The sequence below is a fragment of the Tupaia chinensis genome, unplaced genomic scaffold (genome assembly GCF_000334495.1).
Source record: "Tupaia chinensis unplaced genomic scaffold, TupChi_1.0 Scaffold144982_1, whole genome shotgun sequence".
Classification (NCBI taxonomy): domain Eukaryota; kingdom Metazoa; phylum Chordata; class Mammalia; order Scandentia; family Tupaiidae; genus Tupaia; species Tupaia belangeri.
The window spans coordinates 1,589,502-1,614,372 of NW_006204841.1; the positions used below are offsets into that span (position 1 = coordinate 1,589,502).

At 42.5% G+C, this 24,871-nt stretch overlaps 1 protein-coding gene across 1 annotated transcript in view; it reads left to right on the forward strand.

Annotated features, from left to right (window-relative positions):
- POLR2B (RNA polymerase II subunit B) overlaps positions 1 to 24,871 on the forward strand; it is a 52,136-nt gene that overhangs the window by 15,870 nt on the left and 11,395 nt on the right. Inside the window, exons 4-17 of the mRNA XM_006167707.3 lie at positions 1,609 to 1,721; positions 1,854 to 2,073; positions 2,441 to 2,599; positions 3,115 to 3,279; positions 6,704 to 6,900; positions 7,060 to 7,179; positions 7,963 to 8,149; positions 12,573 to 12,716; positions 13,660 to 13,799; positions 13,893 to 14,004; positions 16,579 to 16,733; positions 18,115 to 18,313; positions 19,084 to 19,252; positions 24,698 to 24,794. Of these exons, the coding sequence (XP_006167769.1) occupies positions 1,609 to 1,721; positions 1,854 to 2,073; positions 2,441 to 2,599; positions 3,115 to 3,279; positions 6,704 to 6,900; positions 7,060 to 7,179; positions 7,963 to 8,149; positions 12,573 to 12,716; positions 13,660 to 13,799; positions 13,893 to 14,004; positions 16,579 to 16,733; positions 18,115 to 18,313; positions 19,084 to 19,252; positions 24,698 to 24,794 (2,177 nt within the window). The remainder of the gene's footprint in view (positions 1 to 1,608; positions 1,722 to 1,853; positions 2,074 to 2,440; positions 2,600 to 3,114; positions 3,280 to 6,703; positions 6,901 to 7,059; positions 7,180 to 7,962; positions 8,150 to 12,572; positions 12,717 to 13,659; positions 13,800 to 13,892; positions 14,005 to 16,578; positions 16,734 to 18,114; positions 18,314 to 19,083; positions 19,253 to 24,697; positions 24,795 to 24,871) is intronic.

Sequence of the window (24,871 nt, forward strand, 5' to 3'; positions counted from 1 at the left end):
GTCGTACATTCGATCGTTAGAGTAGAATGGAGGAGAAGGGATTGCGGTGTGACCATCCCCCCTGGGGGATGATTTTTCGCTTTCTGTCACTCTGCCTCTGTCTTTCTGGTGAGTGCATGTGCCCTATAGCAAAAACTTCTCAAAAAAAAAAATTGATGGGACCAGCAGTTGGTGTAATGGCTATGTTGCTGGACTCCCATGTAGTTGACCGTGGTTTGAGTGCCGGACCCAGCGGTTTAAACTCATGCTGGGTGCGTGTGTGTGGATGCCCAAGATCCCGAGAGGAGAATGGAGGAGAAGGGACTGCGGCATGGCCATACCCCCTGGGAGGGTGATTTCTCGCTTTCTGTCTCTCTGTCTCTCTCTGTCTTTCTGGTGAGCACATGCGCCCTAGAGCAAAAAATTCTCAAAATAAATAAAAACATGCATCCTAGAGCAAAAACCTCTCTAAATAAATAAATAAAAATAAATAAAAAAGAGGCCAGAGGCAAATAATATCTTAGAATAGATTAGACTTAAGATAGTGTCCCACACTGGGTGTTGACAGAAATGAAGTATGGAGGATCGGCTTCCCTTTGATTCATTTTCTTTGTCTTTCTCTCTCTCTTTTATTTGGTAGAGGGCACGTGTGCCTGCTAGAGAAACAGAGGAAGAAAGTAGGAAAGCACCAGCCCCCATGGGGAATCCCCTCTCCATCTCTCCTTTTGGGATTTTGGGCATGCATGCTCCTGTGCCCAGCCTGTTTTTCCAGCCGTAGAATGATTAGGATCTTTTTGTATGTTTAATTGAAGGGTTAGATTTATTTTTACTAATGTTCTTTCAGTTAAATTGGAGCACAGTTGTAGTTGTATGAGTCTCTTACGTTATCTTTGTTCTCTCATCACTTTGTCCGTTTGAATCTAACCAAGGAGAGAACATACCAGATCACACCAATCCTTAGTACAAATGGTAGAGACCTAGAAGGATATGACATGTGCAATATTTGTTTTCTTACAGATTATTAAATCTCTTTTTGTCTTTTGTCTTAAGAAAGCAACTAGGTATGAAACTGGATATCTTTGTAGGACAGATGTTGATTTTGGAAGGTCCCCATACCAGTAAAATGGATTATTGATCATTTTTGTCAGTTCGTAGAGGTTCTTTAATGAGAGCCCAGCTGTGTTGGTGTAGCTAGAGCCTTACAGGAATTCCTGAGTTCACATCCTGGGTCAACCTGAACACATTGGGCCCACCCACAGGTGCAGCTGTGATTCTGGGAAGACCACGGGGAGATTGCAGTGTGGTGAGACCCTGGCAAGGGTACCCGTCTGTCTGTGCCTCTGCCTTAAGAAGTAAATTTTTAAAAATAATTATTTTATTTCATTTATTATCATCATTATTTGTTTTAATTTGACCAGAGAGAGAGAGAGAGAGAAAGTAGAAAAGCAAATCTCCAGGTCCGGGACTTGAACAGTGGTTAGTGCCGTGGGAGTCCAGCATCCCAACCTCCATGCCCACCTGCCAGTCCCTCAAGAAGTAAACTTTTAAAAATAAACTTGTCTGTTTAAGTGGAATTACTGAAACTTTGGTGGAAAGTATTATTTACCTTCTTGTGGATTTTAATTTCAGCCGAGGTATTTGCTGAAGTTTGAACAAATTTACCTCTCCAAGCCTACCCACTGGGAACGAGATGGTGCTCCTTCACCAATGATGCCAAATGAAGCCAGATTAAGAAATCTCACGTAAGAAGGAATTTTTCCTTGTCAGCTGCCGATGCTGAAAGAGTCTAGAAATGCCATTTTAACCAGTTGAGGATTTATGTTTTAGAAAATACTCTGTTAGTGCTTAAGTGTTCTCTCCTCTTATTTTCAAAGGTACTCTGCTCCACTTTATGTTGATATAACAAAAACAGTCATTAAAGAAGGTGAAGAACAACTTCAGACTCAGCATCAGAAAACTTTTATAGGAAAAATTCCAATTATGTTGCGTTCGACTTATTGCCTATTGAATGGCTTAACAGACCGTGATCTGTGTGAATTAAATGAATGCCCCTTGGATCCTGGTGGCTACTTCATTATTAATGGGTCAGAAAAGGTATAGTTGTGTTATTTTAAAAAATTACAAAATGATGGTTAGAATTTAAAAAGTTAAAGTTGAAATGTAAAAGTAGACTCTTATATAGGATAACGCGGACGTGGCCCTTGCATTCTGTAGGGCACTGCAGCAGAACTTACATAAACCAAAGATTGATTTAGCTGCGTGTAATACGCAGTAGACACCTGGACGGTTGCTGGAGCTGTTTCTGTGATGCACTTAATGCAAAACTAGGTTTATAAAGTTCAAGAATTGATGTTTCAGCGAACCTACCTGCTCAGGTTAAATTAAGAGGCAGATTTTATTCTTTTTTTCTACTTTAATACTCCTTTGGGGCTCATGGTTATCTTTCTTATTGTCCATGTAGGTTCTGATTGCCCAAGAGAAAATGGCAACAAACACAGTCTATGTATTTGCCAAAAAGGATTCCAAATATGCCTACACAGGAGAGTGTAGATCGTGTCTGGAGAACTCTTCTCGACCCACCAGTACCATATGGGTTAGCATGCTGGCAAGAGGAGGACAGGTATGGGCTAGGGTAGCACGTCTGGGTTTATTCCTTTGTGTCTTGTTTTGTAACTTACCATGTTGCTCTCAGCAACGTGAAAAAAGGTTTTCTGGGACTAGTAGGTCTCATGTTGGTTAGGGTGGCTGGATCTCACATGGCTGACTGCACAGTTGGAGTTCCAGACCTGATGATGGCTTGAAAAACACGCTAAGTGTGTGTGTGTGTGTGTGTGTGTGGCCAAAAGAGAATGGAGAAGGGATTGCAGCATGGCTGTCCCCTCTTGGGGGTGTGATACCTCACTTTCTCTCCATCTCTTATGTGTCTCTGTAGTGAGCACACACACACTATGCAAAAAGCTCCAAAGGGAAAAGAAAAGACAAGATAAAAGTAGCCATAGAAGACTCCTCAGAGTGTGGGAGTTTGCTTCTCTTGAAGTACAGCAACATACATTTATAATAAATGCTTGTCTTGATGTTTTTATATTGCTGTGAGCTTTTATATATTCATGTTCTAATGATACTTTGTTTTTCTAGGGTGCAAAAAAGAGTGCTATTGGCCAGCGCATTGTGGCAACTCTACCGTACATCAAGCAAGAAGTTCCCATCATCATTGTGTTCAGAGCACTGGGTTTTGTGTCTGACAGAGATATATTAGAACATATTATTTATGATTTTGAAGATCCAGAGATGATGGAAATGGTAACGTGAAAGTTAAATGTAGTAACTTTTCTAAGAGGCTTAGAGTTAGCGGTTGTTGCTAACTTCAGAACACAGTAGAAGACCGTTCTGCAGAGCAGTTTAGCTGTCACGGCTCCTACGCCATTTACTGCGTGATGAACGCCTGAGCCCTGCGTGGGCCTGTCCTGACAAGTCCGTGAACAGTAGATGTGAAAACTAGAGGCATCCAGAATTCAACGACAGCGGCAAGAAGCAGTAGTGAGGAAGTTAGTGAAAGTATGCCAGTCCGGTGCAGCCTAGTAAAAAGGAAAAATGAGTAGCCGTTCAGGGTTCATAAAAAATTTTTACTTTGAAATAATTCTAAACTTAAACAAAAGTTGCAAGAATAGTAAAGAAAACTATCCAGATTTACCAGGTGTTCCTTTGCCACATATTTTTTTTTAATGATTCTGTTTGGTTGTTGAAAAAGTTATGACGTATTTTTCTGTTTTCTGTGCAAAAATGCGTCATGACTTTTCTGACAACCGTGTACACATTATTTTTTTCTGAACTATTTGAGAAAAAGTTACAAGCATCGTTCTTCTTTACTCCTAAATACCTAAGGGTGTATTTCCTGACAACCATGATGCCCACTTAGAGGATCAGAGTATAATTATTAAAATTGTAGAATTTGGGACCAGCAGTTAGCGTAATGGCTATGTCACTGGACTCCCATGTAGTCAACTGTGGTTCGAGTCCTGGACCTGGTGGCTTAAACTCAAGCCAGGCGCATGTGCATCTGTGCCCAAGATCCCGGGAGGAGAATGGAGGAGAAGGGATTGTGACGTGGCCATCTCCCCACCGGTGGGTGATTTCTCACTTTCTATCTCTCTGGCTCTCTCTGTTGGTCTGGCGAGCACACGTGCCCTATAGCAAAAACCTCTGTAAAAAAAAATATAGAATTTAACTTAGGTACAGTACTATTTTAAAATAATTATTTAATTTTATTTACTACTATTATTATTATTATTAAATTTGACCGGAGAGAAACAGAAAGCAAGCCGCCAGTCCAGACTCAAACCATGGTGGGCCATGATGGGGTCCAGCTCCTTAATCACCGTGCCACCTGTCGGCCCCATACATACAATACTATTAATGTACAGATCCTAGAATTTTGTCTGTCCTTTTAATGCCTTTAATGGGTTTTTCTGTTTTTTTTTTTTCTAGTTCAGAATCCATTTCTGGAGCATGTGCTACATTTCATTTTTATGTTTCTTTTTTTTTTTTTTCTTTTTTTGGAGAGATTTTCACTGTAGGGCGCGTGCGCTCGCCAGACAGACAGAGAGAGACATAGAGACAGAAAGCGAGAAATCACCCCCCAGGGGGGATGGTCATGCCGCAATCCCTTCTCCTCCATTCTCCTCTCGGGATCTTGGGCACGCACGCACACGCGCCCGGCGTGAGTTTTAAGCCACCGGGTCCGGGACGCGAACCGCGGTCGACTACGTGGGAGTCCAGCGACATAGCCATTACGCTAACTGCTGGTTCCCCATTTTTATGTTTCTTTATAGTCTTTTTTTCTGATGTTTCCCTGATCTGTCTTTGTCTTTCATAATACTGAAACTTTTAGAGAAGATAGTTTTTGTAGAATTTCCCTCTTTGGCTTTTCTTCCTGACATTCTTCTTGATTAGATCACTTACACATTTGTTTTTTAAGTTTATTCATGAGGGAAATCATATGTTTGCACACGTGAGAGACAGAGAAATGGAGCCGGATAGTTGTCCTGGGTAAGAGTCTTGCCTCACTGTTCACCTTTCATGCAGCCCTCTAGCTTGTCAGGAGTTTTAGACTCGAGGTTGGCGATGTGGCTTCCAGCAACGTAGTTCAATATGCTGCTGCCTGCCTCCGAGGCTCCACTGGTTTATGCATTTTTTAGCAGGAATATAGAAGTAATCATGTGCTTTTATTTTACAGAATTACTTATCTTACAAAATAGTTTTTGGTTTTATGTATAGGTTATACATTTTTTAATACAGTGGCTGAACACAGACTGGCATATTTATTTATTTGTAGCTCAGTTAATTTAAATTTGACCGAAATTTCTCTAAACTGATTTTAGATATCTGTAAGGAATGTTATTTGCCACTGGTTATTAAAATATATAGAAGCCAGGGCCAGCATGTGGTGTGATGGTTAAGGGCACTGGACTCCCATAGAGCAGACTGCAGTTCGAGTCCTGGACCTGGTGGCTTGCTTTCTCTCTTTCTCTCTCTCAATCTGTCCCTCTCTGGTCAAATTAAAATAAAAAGATAAATAAAGTTAAAGTAATTATTTAAAAAAATATGTGTATAGTAACCATACCAAAAATGGGTCAGCCCTGTGTTATAGTGGTAATACACTAGTCAAGAGAAACTGGATCCCACATAGCAACCCTGGTTTCACTCTCCTGGCCCGGACAGCCTAAAACACGCCTGGCACATGGGAGTGCCCAGGATGCAGTGGGCTGGAGGACTTCTCGAGCTTTTCTCACTCCTTGCAGGGTTTGGCACATAGGCACACACCTGGCATGGTTTTCAAGCTGGCAGGTCCAAGACTCAAACCGTAACATCGGCCATGTGGGAGCCAACTCCCTTAACTCCATGGGGGTTGCTTCTCACTCCCTCATCCCATTTAGCATAAGCACCCTGTAGCAAATAAAAAAGGAAGAAAGAAAGAAAGAAAAATGGTACATTTTGAAAGATATATTGGGACCAGCAGTTGGCGTAATGGCTGTGTCGCTGGACTCCCATGTAGTTGACCGTGGTTCAAGTCCCAGACCCGGTGGCTTAAACTCATGCTGGGCACGTGTGTGTGTGTGCCCAAGATCCTGAGAGGAGAATGGAGGAGAAGGGATTGCAGCACGGCCAGACTCCCTGGGGAGTGATTTCTCACTTTCTGTCTTTTTGTTTCTCTCTGTCTGGTAAGCACATGCACCCCATAGCAAAAAACCTCTCAAAAAAAGAAAAAAAAAATTTTTTGCTATAGGATGTATGCACTTCTGAGAGAGAGAGAGAGAGAGAGAGAGAAAGAGAGAGAAAGAGAGAAAATGTTTATTTATGTCTGGCCATCCTGCATTCCCTTTTCTTCTTTTTTCTCGGGCATGCACACTCATGTGACTTGTGTGTTTTTCAAACAGTCAGGTCCAGGATGCAAACTGCAGTTGGCCACGTGGGTTCCAATTGCCTTAACCACCATACCACCTATAGGCCCTACTGCTATTTCTGTAATGGAATTACTTGTGTTTTTCTGGAAGGTGTAGTTGACTGTGCTGATGAGTGGATTGTGAATTGTGGCTCTTTGATTTCTAAAATTGTTCATCCGTTTGATTAGATTCGTAAGGCTCTCGACATGTTATATATTGTGACAGCTGACTCACGTTAGGGTGGAACTATGCTTTGAAAATAACTTATTCATATTATCTGGTAGGTTAAACCTTCCCTTGATGAAGCTTTTGTCATCCAAGAACAGAACGTTGCCCTGAATTTCATTGGTTCCAGAGGGGCGAAGCCTGGTGTTACCAAAGAAAAAAGAATTAAATACGCAAAAGAAGTCTTACAGAAAGAAATGCTCCCTCATGTGGGTGTCAGTGATTTTTGTGAAACCAAAAAAGCCTATTTCTTAGGGTATGTTATATTTCATTGTTAAGTTCTTTGCCAAGATATCAATAGTTGAGATAAAGTTTTTTTTTTTTTTTTAAAGTTGAAAATGTTGTATTTGCTTCTAATGTATGTTAAGAAAAAAAATCAAGTTTTTTTTTTCTCACTTTTTTGGTTTGTTTTCAGGTATATGGTTCATAGGTTACTTCTGGCAGCTTTGGGTAGAAGAGAACTGGATGACAGAGATCACTATGGAAACAAAAGATTGGATCTTGCGGGGCCTTTGCTTGCATTCTTATTTAGAGGGTAAGGAATTACAGAATGAAATTGTTAAAGTAGGGGTTTCACTGTGGACGGGTCATTGGCCCTTGAGGGTCTAACCCTGCAGCACCATCGTTGGGTACCGGGGAGGTTAATGACACTGTCTTCACTACTAGTGCAGATTCAGTCCCGGTTCATGTCTGGGCGTGTCGTTTGCGAGGACCATTTATCACTTGTTTATATTTTCTTCATTCCTCTGGCAGCTTTATAAGATGTTTGAGGAACCGATTTATTGTCTTGATTTTCTAAGTGCTCATATTGGAATTTTACTAGTCCTGCTTTTGTATTTTGTAAACATACATACACATGTAAGTGGGAGGAACATACATAAAAATGTTAGCAGTGACTGTTGCACAGTGTTGGGGTTTGATGTTTTTAGTTTTATTCTTAAATGCTTTTATATTTTCCATAATGGACTTATAGTATTTTTGTAATTGGAAAAGTTATTTAAAAAATAATATATAGGTAGTACAAAAAGAATCATTAATGTCACCAGTGTTTCGCATGTTATTATCTAGTGCGTTGTAGATTAGTGACTTTCAACCATTTTTGGTTATTGCACCATTAAGGAGATTCTTTTGGCTTAATTGCTCCCCTGCCATATTATGATCATGTACTATGTATGTACAGACCTGTGCTTTTATGTACAAAGAGTAAAGCAGTGTTTACCCTGCCCTGCCCGTTTTGCCCCCGGTGGGCAGAATCGTCCTGGTTGAGAATGCATGTTGTAGACCTTTACATACTAAAGCAGAACCATCTTGTTGGCAGAATGTTTAAGAATTTGCTTAAAGAAGTACGGATCTATGCACAGAAGTTTATTGATCGAGGAAAAGATTTTAACTTGGAGCTGGCAATTAAAACAAGGATTATATCTGATGGCCTAAAATACTCTTTAGCTACTGGAAACTGGGGTGACCAAAAGAAAGCTCATCAAGCCAGAGCTGGAGTATCTCAGGTACGGGTGTCAGCTGTGACTGCAGGTTTGGTAGGAATATTGTTACGGAATAGTAAGTTTCTTTCATTCATCGAATGTAAATTAATTTGCTTTTTCTTTGTCAAGAAGGGGCTTTTGAATTATAAAAATGAAAATTTTCTTAATTTAGCTACTAGCATTATTAAGAGGTTTAAGTTTTTTTTTTTTTTTTAAGGGTTTTTTTTGCCATAGGGCGCATGTGCTCGCCAGAGAAAAACAGAGAGACAGAAAGCGAGAAATCACCCCCCAGGGGGGATGGCCACGCCGCAATCCGCCGCAATCCCTTCTCCTCCATTCTCCTCTCAGGATCTTGGGCACGCACGTGCCTGGCGTGAGTTTTAAGCTACCGGGTCCAGGACGTGAACCGCGGTTGACTACATGGGAGTCCAGCGACATAGCCATTATGCTAACTGCTGGTCCCAAGAGGTTTAAGTTTTTGACTTGCAGTTTAGAAACTCAGAATATTAATAGTTACTAAATTTGAATGCTGGTTAGAAGGTGAGATAGTCCATGTTAGTGCTATTTTTGTGTGCTGAAAGTTTTATATTAGAAGCTAGCCCAGAGAATAAAGGGGACTCCCCCTTTGCAGGGAAATTTTTTTTTTTAAAGATTTTATTTAACTTTATTTATTTATTTTTAATTTGACCAGAGAAAGAGAAAGAGAGGGGAAAAGTGGGAAAGTAAGCCACCAGGTTCAGGACTCAATCCACAGTCAGCCATGTCCAGTACCCTTAACCACCACACCACCTCCCGGCCCTGAACATATAGTTTTTCTAATACTGATTTCTCTCCGTTGGTTTTTGCATGGCAGTAAATGCAATAGCTACTCTCAGATGGAGAAATAGGGAAAAGCTTTTTAAAAAATGTTCCACTGGACATTTTTACTTTTTCACTTTTTTATTTGCTTTTTATGTAAAATTTGAAAACCTTTAATATGCTTGTCTAGCTTTATGAAAATTTGGGGGAGATTGCCCCCTCCCTTTTTGGGAAATTGTCCTATCCAGTATCATCTGATTGATTTGCCTTTCAGACACCAGCATGTCTGATTCCTACAAATTAGATGCTCTAAGAAATTCTGGGAGGTTACTGATGGCGAAGTGAAAGTTCCATTCCTTTTCATTCTTTGAGGATTTATGGGGTATACTCGATGTTTGTGATGTTCACAAACATGAATGATACACTGTCCTCGTCAGTAAGGAGCTCGTCGTCATGTGCAGAGGAAACAGATTCATCGTCTGGTCTGGTCTGTAGCTCCGTGTGCTCCGTGTGTAGTATGAGAAGTGCCGCACTGCAGTTCAGTTCAGTGAATCGTTATTGGGACCTGTTGTGTGCCAGGCATGTGGCTACACATTGGAGACGCAAAGGCAAGGAACCGCGATCACACATCTTCCGTAGTTCTCGGTCTGCACGTGAGATGGGTACACAGGTCAATCATAGCACGGGATAGCAAGGATCGTATTAAGAGCTCTGTACAGCTGCTCTGCAGAACTGCTGGGCACAGGCATTAGCACAGCCTGAGGATGAGAAGTCACTCTTTTGGAGGTAACAGCTGAGCTGAATCTTGGAGAGTAACTGGAGACACCCGTTGCTGGGAAGGAGGGTAAAAACAGCAGGTAATGGGACCAACAGATGGCATGGTGGTTATGTTGCTTGACTCCCATGTAGTTGACTGCAGTTCAAGACCCACACCCGGTGACTTAAAACTCACAGGGGGCACGTGTGTGTGTGGGAGACCCAACGTCCAACGTCCAGAGAGGAGAATGGAAGGAGGAGGATTTGTGGCATGGCCATCCTTATTGGGGGTGATTTCTTGCTTTCTCTCCCCCTACAACAAAAATCTCTTTTTAAAAAAACAGCAGGTTACAGGAATACGGCAGAAAACTTAGTGCCCTGAAGGAGGGATGGGAAGAAAGAGGTGTGCACTGGCAGAGCTGTGCGGCTCGGGGTTGGGACAGTGTGTGGGTAGGATGATGGGGTTGGAGAGTGGAGCTGGGAACAGCTCAGTGGAGCTGTGATGCCATCTGTTTCGATTTGTACCTATCAGATCATCTGGAAAGTCTTGATGCTTTTTGCATAGAAAAACAGACAAATACATCATGACTTTCCCAATAGTCTAATACTTACTTTTTAAATTTGCTATAGGGCACTTACACTTGCTGGAGGGAGGAAGGGAAGAGAGAGAGAGAGAGAGAGAGAGACAGAGAGAGAACACCCTCCAGGGGAATGGCCACACCGCCATCCCTTCTCCATTCTCCTTTTGGGCTTTTGGGCACGCACATGCACCCAGAGTTTTTTAAGCTTTCAGGTTTGGGGACTTGAACTGCACAGTCGGCCATGTGGGATCCAGCCACCTTAACCACCTGGCTGGCTCCTTTTTGCTTTTTAGACAGATGTACAGTAACTGGCAGTGTAGAGAGAAGATTTGAAAAGGGTAGGTAGGAGTGGTGGCAGGAAGATTATTGTAACAACCTGGGTGAGAAATTATTAGGTCATCTGAAAAGTCTTGATGCATTTTAAAATAGAAAAGTATGTCATGACTTTTCCGACCACCCAGTAATTATATGTATGGATACAGCAGTTTTGTAGAGACGGAGAGTGGGGTCAAATTTGAGAAATATTTAGGAAGTAAGTTTTGTAAGACTTTGTGATTAATTAATTGAATGGTGAAAGAGCACAGAAAAGAGAAGGGCTTTTCTTGGAGGTAAGTCCGATGGCTTGAGAGGTGGGCGACATTTCCCTAGGGAGGGCAGAGTGGAGAAGGGCATCCGCTGTATCGCAGTAGCTTGGTCGAAGGTGTGGGGGTACGGAGGTGTACAGAGTGTCTGGAGATTGGAGGGAAGGCTGTTGGAGCTTTGTTGAGAAGGACTTTAATGTCATGCTCTTCCATAGTCCTTGATGACCTGTTGAATATTTTTTAAAAGGGTGAGTGATATGGACGTAGCTATGTGTGAAGAATTATGGTACCTGGGCCAGCAGGTGGCATGGAGGTTAATGTAACTGGATCCCACATGACCAGGTGTATGGTTCGAGTCCCAGATCCAGTGACTTGAAAATTACACCAGGCACATGTGCACGCGTGCCCTAAAACCTAAGGGGAGAGTGCAGTAGAAGAGATTGCTATGTGACTATCACCTCCGGAGGGCAATTTCTCACTTTCTTCCAACTCCCTCTCTCTGTCTCTGTGTGTATCTCTTTCTGGTGAGCACCCATGCCCTGTAGCAAACTTAAGGAAATTCAAAAAAATCAATACATTCTAGTAATTGAGGAGGTTAGCTCAGAGGGGAGAAGGCAGGGACTCCGTGAAGTGATGGGGTATACGAGACTGGCCTTCCGCTGTGACAGTGGGAAGGGGAAGGCTGTCTTTTTAGTTTTTGCTATAGAGTGTACGCGCTTGCAGAGAGAGGGAGGAAGCGAGAAATCACAGCCACCTTAGCTGCTGCCACTGGCTGGCCCTAGGTAGGTAGGTGGATGATTACTTGTTTGTTCGCGATAGGGCACATGTGCTCGCCCTGTCAGAGAGAGAAAAGCCCCAGGAGTATGGCCATGCCACAGTTCTTCCTCCTCGTTCTCCTCTTGGGACGTCAGGCACGTATGCACGCTCACTTGCCCAGTGTGTTTCTCACGACGCCAGGTCTGGGACTTAACTGCACAGGTGGCCGTGAGGGATCCAGCCGTCCTAACACTGCCACTGGTTGGCCCTGAGAGAGGCTAGATATTTTATTTTTAAAGAAAACTTGAGCCGGTAGGTGGTGTGGTGGTTAAGGGCGCTGGACTCCCACATGGTCGACCACAGTTCGAGTCCTGGACCTGGCAGCTTGCTTTCTCATTTTCCCTCTCACTCTATCCTTCTCTGGGCAAATTAAAGTAAATACGTAAATAAATTTAAATTAAAAAATTCTTTCAAAAAATAAAAGAAACCTTGAAAATAGAATTGACAGGATATTATTATTGATGTATGGAAGAAGTAAGAAACAATCTTGACTTTGAGATTTCTAGGTTCTGGTAATGCAAACATCTCTGTTCGGTTCAGCCAGAAAAAGTAGTGGGATGGATTGGTGATGTCTGCAGTGGTTGAAACGTGAGTCTGGTAGTGTTTGAAACTTCCTGAGTTCCTGACGTACGCCAGCACTGTTCTAGGTGCTAGAAAACAATGAAAAATTCCCGCCTTTATAAAATGATTTTCCTACTGTTTGTAGAGAGACAAACCATTTCTGTGGTGTTAGAACTGTCTGTTATGTATTCGCCTTGAACAGTTAAGTTATGGATGAGAATGAGGTTATTCAGGAAGAAAGTGAGGGAGTGGTCTGATAACTCAGTGTACTGTATGTAAAAATAAACTTGCTTTAGTGTGGTAGTGTGAATCACCGAAATGCCCAAACTTAAAAGATTCACTATATTTTTGTAGGTATTAAACCGCCTGACTTTTGCATCTACTCTGTCTCACCTGCGACGTTTAAATTCTCCTATTGGTAGAGATGGCAAGCTAGCAAAACCGAGACAGTTGCATAACACGCTGTGGGGAATGGTGTGTCCTGCCGAGACCCCAGAGGTAATGTATTATAACTCATACTCAGAGAGTTAGCTAGTAATTAATGTATGGCATAATCTTATAAGTGGTTTTTATTTCATTACAGTTTTTGTTGTTGTTGTTCTTTTAAAGTTTTTGCCCTAGGGTGCGTACATTTGTTGAAGAGAAACAGAGAGACAGAGAGAGGATAAGTGAGAAATCATCCCCAAGGGGAGTGGCGCACTGCTATCCTTTCTCCTCCATTATCCTGGGATTTTGGGCATGCACAAATGTGCCCGGTGTGATTTTCCTTTTTTTAGAGTTTTTTTTTTTATTATTTCATTTTATTTAACTTTATTTCTCCCCCGTTTTAGAGGCTTTACCTGAGGGTGCATGTGCTTACTGGGGAAAGAGGCAGAGCCTGTGATAGAGAAAGTGAGAAGTCACAACCCAGGGAGGATGGCCATGCACAATCGCTTCTCCATCCTTTTCCTGGGATCTTGGCACGCACGCACACGGGCCTGGCTTGAGTTTCAAGCCTTCAGGTCCAGGACTTGAATTGCGGGAGTCCATGTGAGGGTCCAGTGCCTTAACTACCATGCCACCTGTTCATATTTTTTAGTTCACTATAGGGCATGTGCACTCACTGGAGAGACAGAACAAAAGTGAGAACTCACCCCCTAGGGGAAATGGCCACACTGCAGTTGCTTCTCCTTCATTCTCATCTGGAGAGTTTGGGCCCAAGCTCACATGTACCAGGTGAGATTTTTTTCAAGCTGCTGGGTCCAGAACTCGAACCATAAAGTCAGTCATGTGGGATCTAGCCAACTTAGTCTCCACACTGTCTGATGGCCCCATTAGTATATTATTTTAAACTTCGTTGTGAGAAATTACAGCTTGAAATCAAATGGAAGGAAAATGTTTATGGAAAAGAATTTTGACAGGCGTATGAAATCAGTATGAGTAATCCTTTGTTCGTCCTTAGGGCCATGCTGTGGGACTTGTGAAGAATTTAGCCCTCATGGCTTATATTTCAGTTGGATCTCAGCCTTCTCCAATTCTGGAATTTTTAGAAGAATGGAGTATGGAAAACTTAGAAGAAATTTCTCCCGCAGCTATTGCAGAGTGTGTATAGATAGGGTTTTCTTTTTAAACTATTGTTAGTTGTGGCTTAGTATAGAATTCTTCAGTGTAAATGTTTTTGTTTTTTTATTTTAGTGCAACCAAAATTTTTGTTAATGGCTGCTGGGTTGGGATACATAAAGATCCTGAACAGCTTATGAACACCCTAAGGAAACTGCGACGCCAGATGGACATCATCGTGTCTGAAGTAAGAACCTTTTCATTAGTTAAGAGGGTATAGTCTAGGGGATTTTTTTTTTAAAGAGACTTTTGTTATAGGATGTGTGTGCTCGCCAGAGAGAGTGAGAGAGGGGCAGAAAGTGAGAAATCACCTCCTGAGGGGGTGGCCATGGCACAATCCCTTCTGCTCCTTTCCTCTATTGGGATTTTGGGCACATAGGCACACATGCCCCGTGTGAGTTTTAAGCTGCTGGATCTAGGACTCGAACAGCTGTTGACTACATGGAAGTTTGGTGATGTGGCCATTCCATCTTTTGGTCCTGTCTACGGGATTTTTAATTAAGACGAAAGATTAGTGAAAGTTATCTTTGCACTGGTATCTTCCTTTCAACCAGATTCCCTTGAATTGCATATTATCAAAAGTCCTAGGTGATGTTTTACACCAAATTAAATTAGTTTAATTACATTAACTAGCTTTAAATTCATTCTAATCTTAAGACGAATGCTCCTAAAATTTTTCACATGTAGTTTAAATTATTCAATTATATTTTAGGTGTAAAATTATATTTTAAAATAAAATAATTCTTTTGGGATCTTTTTCTAAAGTTGAGAATACTTTTGAAAAGCGGGTAATGGTCTTTAATTTATCCTGAGTTCAGAAATTCATTCATATAATGTGATATACCTCTAATAGATTCAGGTGGATATTGAAGTGCTTTGGGATTAGGATAGAGTTTCTTTTTTTTAAATCATTAAAATTTAGCATGAACTTAAAACTGCTCAAAATAGCAATGGTCTTACCCTGTTTAAGGACTATGGCTCAGACTTTTGATGCTCCCACATTACTCCTTGAGGCCTGTGGGAGTGAAGTTGTGTTTGGAGAGAAGCATTAAATATGCATACACACGCAGTAGCTGGCCTCCTGTATGGCTGACGAAGCAGAGGAAAGAGTTTGGTTGCATCAGGCTTGCTGTAGCAGGCAGGACCTGTTTTTTATTTTTAAGAGATTTTTGCTATAGGACACGTGTGCTTGCTGGAGAGAGAGAAGGACAGAGACAGAAAGTGAGAAATTACCCATCACGGGGGATGGCCACACCACAATCCCTTCTCCTCCATTCTCTTTTTGGGATTTTGGGCACGCACGCATGTACATGTGCCCAGCGTGAGTTTTAAGCCACCAGGACTGGGACTTGAGCTGTGGTTGTTCACTCTGGGAGTCCAGCGACATAACCATTATGCCATCTGCTTGTCCCAGAACCTGGATTTTGACCCAGACATATTTATTTACACTTTGAAGGCAGAAACAGAATTCTTCACTTGAGGATAAGTAAGGCAAAAGAAAAGCCCAAGAACCTAAATTGGCTGTATTTATGTTTTGTGGTCAGGAAATATGTTAATAATTTTTGTGGGCTGTAGTCTTTTACTGAGAGTATTAGCTTTTCTGTGTTCACTGTAGGAAAGTAAATTCTTTGTACTATTATGTTGTTGGGCAAGTCGTGACTTATTTTTCTATGCAAAAATGCATCATGATTTTCTAGACGACCCAATATTTTAGACTTCCGTTCCTTCCCATGGGGCCGTTCCATTACTCCAGAATGTTTGTGCTCTCTGCTCCCATGCCTCCTCAAAAACTGAGGAGTAACGAGAAGGGTGCTTATTACTTTCTTCAGATATATCTCACTTATTTTATAGCATATACATGAGGGGGCTCCAGAAAGTTCATGGAAAATATGGATTAGGAAAAAACACTGCATAGATTTCAAAAAATTTTTTGTATTAAAATAAACTTATATTGTAATTTCATTTTACCATGAACTTTTTGATGTCCTTTTGTACTGTTGTGTGTGGTACTATTGTGTGTGGTATTCTGTTCATTTGACATTACCTGGCCTGGCATTATCACCAGATGTTCTTGTTCAGCTCTATAATTACCAAGGCTAGATTTTTTTTTCCTTTATAAAATTTTTTGATCTTAGAAATGTGGGAGAGTAGGAATGAATTTTTTGTTGTTGTCGTTTAGGCGTTTGCCATAGTGCACTTATGCTAACCCAAGGGAGACAGTGAGAAGGAAATGAGAAAACACTCCCCAGTGGGACTGGCCACAGAGCTGTCCCTTCTCCATTCAGGATTTTGGATACACACATACTCACCTCAGGTGTGATTTTCAAGCTGCCAGAGTTGGGACTCGAACAATGATCAGCTGTGTGGGAGTCTAGAACCTTAGCCACATCACCTGCTGCCCTGAAAAAATGTATTTCTTAAATCATACTTTTTGAAAAAAAAAATTTATTCAATTTTATTTATTCATTCAGTCATTTTCATTTCATCAGTGAAGGACAGACACACACAGAGTAGGAAAGTGAGAAAGCAAGCCACCAGATCTGAGACTTTAACTGTGGTCGGCCATGTGGGAGTCTAGCACTTTAACCACCACGCTACCTGCCGACCCAAAATCAGACTTTTTAAATATATTGAAACTAAGATTTGTCTATTTTATTTGATAATTGGTTGTTTTATAAATTTATTGGGAGTTTTATGGTATGTTTAGCTAAGTCTTGATATAGAGAAAAAGTCACGAGGCCGTTTACCTTGTTGCACGTAGGTGTCTATGATCAGAGATATTCGAGAGAGGGAGATTCGGATCTACACCGATGCCGGCCGCATTTGTAGACCACTTCTGATTGTGGAAAAACAAAAGCTGCTTCTGAAGAAGAGGCACATTGACCAACTGAAAGAGAGAGAATATAACAACTACAGGTAAAACACAGTGAGGAAAACGTGCATTCAGAATGTTGGGGTAGGACTGACTTTCCGGAAACTCCACTTCCGCCCGTCAGTGGTCCTCGGTGTCTGTGCATCTGTTAGTCCCTCTCCTGATCACGGCCAGGCTGGTAGCACATTTAAGAAAGTGTGCAGTTCCATGGTTTTTATACTCCGGAGATTGTGCAGCCATCGTTGCTGGCTAATTTTCATTGCTTTTTTTTTTGGAGAGATTTTCACTGTAGGGCGCGTGCGCTCGCCAGACCGAGAGAGACAGAGAGACAGAAAGCGAGAAATCACCCCCCAGGGGGGATGGTCACGCCGCAATCCCTTCTCCTCCATTCTCCTCTCGGGATCTTGGGCACGCACGCACACGCGCCCGGCGTGAGTTTTAAGCCACCGGGTCCGGGACATGAACCGCGGTCGACTACGTGGGAGTCCAGCGACATAGCCATTACGCTAACTGCTGGTTCCCTAATTTTCATTGCTTTTAAAAAGAAACTCTGTACCCTTAGCTAGGCACATTTGTTTCCTTAATTTTTGTTATCATGTAAGGACTGGTCGAGTTTTATTTATTCATGAAAATGTTAGTGACATGTTCAAATCTATTAGTAATAAAGGGAAATAACCTGTGTCGTATAAATTTGTATATAACATCGTGTCTAACATTGAATAGTAGCAGAACGTTTAATAAAATTATGAACCTACTTTGAAAATGGCTTTTTAGAGGGAAAATAAACAGTAATACATGAGTACATATATATTTAAAATATGTATAATTAAAAAGTGTCAAAGTCCCCAACTTTTTTTTTTTTTTTAATAAGTTTTGCCTTAGGGTAAATGGACTTGGAAAGAGAGAGACAGAAAATAAAGAGGGAAAGTTCGAAATCACCCTCTGCGGGGATGGCCATCTGCAATCCATTCTCCATTCTCCTCTTCGGATCTTGTACACACATGCACATGTGCCCAGTGTGATTTTCAAGCCACTGGGTCTGGGACTCAAACTGTTGCTGGCCATGTGGGAATCCAGTGATGTAACCACTATACTCTGCAGTGGCCTGTCCAACTTGAACTCGTATTCACAAGTCACTACTGATCGCAGTTGAGTGTCCGTTCTACCTGACCTTATTCTGTATATGTACTCACCATCCCCAAGCTCACAAATAAGTTTGTTTTTTTTTTTAACAACCAGAACAGATTTTCAGTGATAGTTATGGGACCGTACATTATAATATCGCTCAGCAACTTTCTTCACTATTAACAGTTGTGACTCTGTTGGAAATCTTTCCATATCCATGCAGATAGCAATACTTGCCTATTAATTAGGCCTAGTTAAAGTAATTCAGGAAGTGAGGAAATTGAGTTAGTGTTTTTTCAGTTGGCAGGATCTTGTGGCCAGTGGGGTGGTGGAATATATTGACACCCTAGAAGAAGAAACAGTGATGCTCGCCATGACTCCAGATGACTTACAGGAGAAAGAGGTAGCTTACTGCTCCACATACACACACTGCGAGATCCACCCGTCCATGATCCTCGGCGTCTGTGCGTCCATTATTCCCTTTCCTGACCACAACCAGGTTGGTAGCACTTTGCATCTTCTGGTTTCGGAGGAACTGGGGACATAATAAATGGGAGTTTAGTCTGTAATCATTGCCTAAGGAAAAAGCCCTGCCTCCCTTTCTGAAATCGCCAGAGAGAGGGAGAAAGCACAGCCCAGTGGTGCGTGGTCAGACCGCACGTCCTTCTCCGCTTCTCTATCCTGTTTGGCCATAGGCACGCTCTCTTGACCTGATTTTCAGCTGTCATGTGGGATCTGGTCCCTTAAGCACTAGGCTATGGGGCCAGTCAGAGAAAAGCCGTTTAATGAAGTCTGTGAACTTCAGCCGAATCAGCATCTGTCATTTTGACTGTTGAAAACATTAAGAGCCATAGCTGATTACTCCAAATGTTATTACAGATCTTTCAGAAAATACTTATTTATAAAGTTTTGCCAGAGGGTATATGTGCTTATGGGGCTGATTAGGGGAGGAGAGGGATGGAGAGAGAAAGCATTTGTTGTCCCCCACCCCCATGGGGAATGGTCACATCACAAACCTTTTTCTTCCATCTCTCCTTCCTCTTGGGCTTTTGGGCATGCGTACACATGTGCCTAGCATGTTTCGCAAGCCATAGAATCTGGGACTCAAACCGTAAAGTCTGTCATGAGGGATCCAGCCCCTCAATCACCATACCATGGGCTGGCTCCAAATCAGGGACTTACCAATTATATTTCTGATCTGTGGGCAGAGGTTTGTTTTTGTTTTTGTTTTCTAAAGAGAGATGTGGTTTTCATTGATTCTGCTTTTAGTCCCCTAGAAACACATACCAGTCCGCTATGGGTAAGCAGGCTATGGGAGTCTATATCACCAACTTTCATGTTCGCATGGACACATTGGCCCATGTTCTCTATTATCCTCAAAAACCACTTGTGACTACACGGTCTATGGAATATCTACGATTCAGAGAGCTGCCAGCAGGTATGTTCAGTTTTGCTGTACTTTTTTTTTTTTTTAATATATAGATCTTGTTATAGGGCATGTGCGCTTGCCAGACAGAGAGAGACAGAGAGACAGAAAGTGAGAAATCACCCCTCAGGGGGGATGGCCACACTGCAATCCCTTCTCCTCCCTTCTCCTCTCGGGATCTTGGGCACGCACGCACACGTGCCTGGCATGAGTTTTAAGCCACCGGGTGCGGGACGTGAACCGCGGTCGACTACATGGGAGTCCAGCAACATAGCCATTACGCTAAGTGCTGGTCCCAAAATTCTTTTCTTTTCTTTTTTTTTTTTTGAGAAGTATTTAACTTTATTTGTATTTTAAGAATCTTATTTAACTTTATTTAAATTTGATGAGAAAGGAACAGAGCAAGAGAGAAAGAAAGTGAGAAAGCAAGCTGCCACATCCAGGTCTTGAATCACAGTCAACCATGTGGGAGTCCAGTGCCCTTAACTACCATGACACCTGCTGGCCCCTAACTTTATTTATTTTTAATTTGACCAGAGAGGGGCAGAGAGTGAGAGAGAGAGAAAGAGAAAGAGAGGGGGAAGTGAGAAAGCAGACCGGCAGGTCCAGGACTCAAACTGTGGTCAGCCATGTGGGAGTCCAGCACCCTTAACCACCATGACACCTGCTGGTCTATCAGGGATTTTATTTATTTATTTATTTATTTTACTTTGACAGGAGAGGGAGAGGGATGGGGCGTGGGGAAGAATGCAAGAAAGTGAGAAAACAAGCCGCCAGGTCCAGGACTCGAACTATGGTTGGCCCTGTAGGAGTCGAGCACCCTTAACCACCACGCCACCTGCCAGCCCCCATCAGGGAATTTTAAATGTGGTGGGAAACTTGAACATAAAAGGTGGTGTGTGGAAAGTGTTATCATAGAGGTACACCGTCTTTTGGAAGCTTGGATTGATGGGATTGGCTGATTTCTTTTTTTTTTTTTTCCTTTAATATACTATTTTTTTTTTAAGAATTATTTAATTTTATTTATGCATTCATTTAGTTTAATTTGACCAGAGAGAGACAGAGATAAAGAGAGAGGGAAAATGAGAAAGCCAGCCACCAGGTCCAGGACTCATCGTGGTCAGCCATGTGGGAGTGTCTAGTGCCCTAACCACCACATCACCTGCTGGTCCCGTGGGATTGGCTGATTTCTCATAGAAGCTTCGAGTCAGTTTTATGGGGAAGGGGGCATTTCAGACTGGAGTAAAGTGGGTGAAGGTTCTTAGGTTTGAGAGCAGGTTTGAGCAAGGGCCTCAGTGCACGAAGGCATGAGCTACCAGAGCAGCCAGGAGCAGTGTCGGTTTTGTGCGGTTGCAGTGTGAATGCACAGGAGTGGAGCTCGGCCTCGAGTGTGGGGATATGCTGAACAGGTCGAATTTTATTTATTTTTTTAGAGAGGTTTTTGCTATAGGGTGCATGCGCTCGCCAGAAAGACAGAAAGAAACAGAGACAGAAGGCAAGAAATCACTCCCAGGGGGGATGGCCACGCCGCAATCCCTTCTCCTCCATTCTCCTCTCAGGATCTTGAGCACACATGCACACTCACCCGGCATGAGTTTAAGCAGCCAGGTCGGGGACTCGAACAATGGTTGACTACATGGGAGTCCAGTGACATAGCCATTATGTCAACTGCTGGTCCCGAACAGGTTGAATTTTATTTTGAGAATGAAGACCCATCAGCCCTTCAGAGCAGGGAAGTAATATAATTCAAAATTTGCCTTTGGAGTGTCATTTTGACAAGGGGTAGCTTTGAAACAGGAGCTGCTTTAGCAGGAAGATAGTAATTCAGAGGTTTTCGCAGTAGTTTCCTATGAATTGGTGAGATCCCAAAGAAGCGGAAAGATTGACGGGTGAGACATCTGTTGAAATACACTTGATAGGCCTTCACGGCTGACTGGATGTGGATGCTGAGAGAGTGAAGAAAGGAAGTGGGAATACTGGTTTTGTGGGTCGGGTGATTGAGGAGAGAGAAGGGCTGTTAATAAAATTGGAGGCACATTAGAAAGAGGGGTTTTAGAGGTAAGATAGTTATTCCGTTTTGGATATGTTGATTTTTGCGTTGCTGCCAGAAAACTTGGAATGATATTCCAACGGTAGATGCAGTTTTTTGTGTGTTAATGCTACGGATAGATGACTGTGGAATTGCTTAGGGGGAATTCAGAAGGAGAAAATGGAGAGAGGACCTCAGGCACAAGAAGAGAAATCAGGAGAGGAGATGTGAGAGGCTGTGAAGGAGGAGGAGAAGCAGGTTCTGCAGAAGATTCCCGAGGAGACAGGGCAGTGGGTGAAATGGTGCAGAGAGGTCTCAAGTGTCTGACCGTAGACGATCACAGAGGGTAGTTCTTTGGCACTATTGTTTTCTTACTGCTGACTTCGAACATGGGTAATATCTATTACTTATTTTATTAACAAAGTTGTTTTTATAGCTCAAAATGATTAATTATAAAGGGGGCCTAGCATTTTGATAGCAAATCTCACAGGTTAAAATGGTTTGTTTACGAAGTCCTCCACAAGGGGTTCCTCTTGTCCAGAGAAACAAAGCCTGCTGGTCGTCTGCAGCCTGCCCGTGGTTTTGGACTGTCCTTGCAGTGCAAAAAGTTACAGGGGAGGATTGGGTTTGAAGGCACGTGCTCTGGTACTGGTGGAAGTGGCAAGGCGGGGCTGGCAGACGGTCAGTGCGTCTGCCGTTCTTCATGCCTTCGTCGTGGCAGCGGTGCTCACCAGAGGGGGAGGTGAGGGAGCACCCCAGAGTGAAGAGTGTGCGTGCTCACCAGAGGGGGAGGTGAGGGAGCATCCCAGAGTGAAGAATATGCGTGCTCACCAGAGGGGGGGTGAGGGAGCACCCCAGAGTGAAGAGTATGCGTGCTCACCAGAGGGGGGGAGGTGAGGGAGCACCCCAGAGTGAAGAATATGCGTGCTCACCAGAGGGGGGTGCGGGAGGTGAGGGAGCACCCCAGAGTGAAGCATGGTCATGCCACAGTCCGGTTTTCCTCCATTTCTGTCTTGTCAGAACTCTGGGTGTACACACACATTGCTTGGCCTGTTTCTCAAGCTGCTGGGTTTGGGTTTCAAACCACAGGTGGCCACCACCATGTGGGATCTGACTAAGTTCTGCACTGTCGGGTGGCTCCTCGTTTTTTATTTTATTTATTTTCCTTTTTTTTTTTTTTGGCCATAGGGCAGGTGCACTTGCTGGAGAGAAACAGGTAAAGAGAGGGGAATTGAGGCAAGTTTTCTAGCAGCAACTCATCCCTGGGGCGGTGGCCATGCTGCAGTCTCTTCTTCATTCTCCTGTTAGGATTTTGGGGTTGCACGCACATGTGCCTGGTTTAATTTTCAAGTGAGCCCAAGACTTGGAATTCCCATGTGGGAATCTGGTGTCTTAACCACCATGCCACCTGCTGGACCTCCATGACATTCTTTAAAAAAAACTTTTATTTAGAGATAATTTCAGACCTACAGAAAAGTAAAAGACAAATTCAAAGAACCACTCTATGTATGCTCTGTTTAAAAAAAAAAACAACTTTATTTAATTTTATTTATTTTAATTGGACTAGAGGGACAGAGAGAGTGAGAGAGGGAGAGGGAGAGTGAAAAAGCAAGCCACCAGGTCTGGGACTCAAACCATAATCACCACACCACCTCCTGGCCCCCTCTATATATGTTCTTTGTTCAGATTTCATAGTTAACATTTATACCTCATTTGCTTCATTTTTTGTTTTTCTTCCTGAACCATGAGAATAAGTTGTAACTGAAACCACATCATTCTGTAATTTTGTGTATGTTTCCAAATCAGCATAGCTTAGAGACCCATCTCGTCAGCAGTCCTCAGTTCAGGTTTTGCCAGTTGTCTTGTTGATGATTTTCTGGGTCAGGGGTCTCTGCCAGCATTGCGTGTCGTTCGTTGCGTGTTTCTTTGGTCTTCTTACTCTGCAACAGTTCCCCAGTCTGTCTTGACTCACAACCCTGACATGTTTAGAAGAATCTATGCAAGTTCCCTTGTGCGTTTTGTCTCAGTTTGGGCTTGCCTGTATCTTGATGCTATTCAGGTTAGGAGTTTTTGGTAGGACTAGCTCAGAAGTGGTGCTCTGTTCTCATTGGCTCATATCAGGAGGCACATGCTGGGTATTTTTCCTACTGAGTGATTTTCTCCACTTTTACCGTGATTCATGTGGTGTCTGTCAGGTTTCTCCACTTGTTAATTTTAAGTATTTTGTATTTATTAGTAACTACTAAGTCTTTGTAGCCAGTACTTTGAGATGATGTAAGTATTACCTTTGTCAAGCTTTGAGTCATTAGTTTAATTGTTATGTACACACACAGACATACACATAAAAGTATATCTTTTTAGTTTTTGTTATAAGGATGCGTACTCTTGCTGAAAAGAGAGAGAGAGGGAAAGTGAGAGATTGCCCCCTTGGCAGATGGCCACGCCACAATCCGACTTCTCTTCTGTTTTCCTCCTGGGATTTTGGGCATGCACACACATGTGTCTGGTGTGATTTTCAAGCCACCAGGTCCAGGACTCAGACCATAATTGGCCATGTGGGAGTATAGTACCTTAACCACTATAGCACCTGCTGGTCCATTATTTTTCTTTAATACTTAATTACTTGTTACTTTAGTAGTTTTGGCCACAGTAACTAAACATTACATTTTCAAATTTTTTTTAGAGAGATTTTTGTTGTAGGGAAGCGTGTGCTTGCTGGAAACATAGACAGAAAGAAAATGAGAAATCACCTCCCGGGCAGATGGCCATGCTACAATCCCTTTTTCATTCTCCTCTCAGGATTTTGGGCTTGCACACACACGAGTCCAGCATGAGTTTCAAGCTGCTGGCTCTAGGACTCAAACCGCAGTGGGTCATGTGGGAGTCTAGCACCTTAATCACTATGCCACCTGCTGGTCCCAAAAGTTACATTTTAATGGGAAAGATTATATTAATCCCACTCTTTTGGCAGCATAGGGAGAAAAGGTAGTCCTGGGTTGAGACCTACAATCAGGAATCAGACGAGATGGAGCTTGAGCTGTTGCTTGTTAACTTTGGAATCATGGCTAGATTAATTAGTTCCTTCTGGTTCATGAGAGTTTATGGTACAGGATCGCCGTAGGGGTCACGAAACTCGGTTTAGGGAGGTACTTTCTAGGTTGGGTTGTGTAATCACAGTCTGTAAAAATGGGTCCATGGGGAAGGACTTGTTTTAGGATTTGCTTGTATGAGACACAGCCATTGGAGTAGTGGACTCACAGGTGGCCAGCCTCAGAGTGGACGTGGACAGTTATCATGATAGACACACCCACACGCTTATGACAAGTATGATGGAATATAATTGCTTTAAAAGAAAGGGGGATTTTTATTTTTCAGGTGAAAAACAAAGAAAATGTGTGTTCTAATGTGTGTTCTTAAATTTGCTGCAGGAATCAATTCAATTGTGGCTATTGCATCATACACTGGATACAATCAAGAGGATTCTGTTATCATGAACCGTTCTGCTGTAGACCGAGGCTTTTTCAGGTCAGCCTTTTACAAAATTTGTCACAACAGAGACCGTTGAAATACTGTATTTTTTTTTTTTTAATAAAAAGCCATTC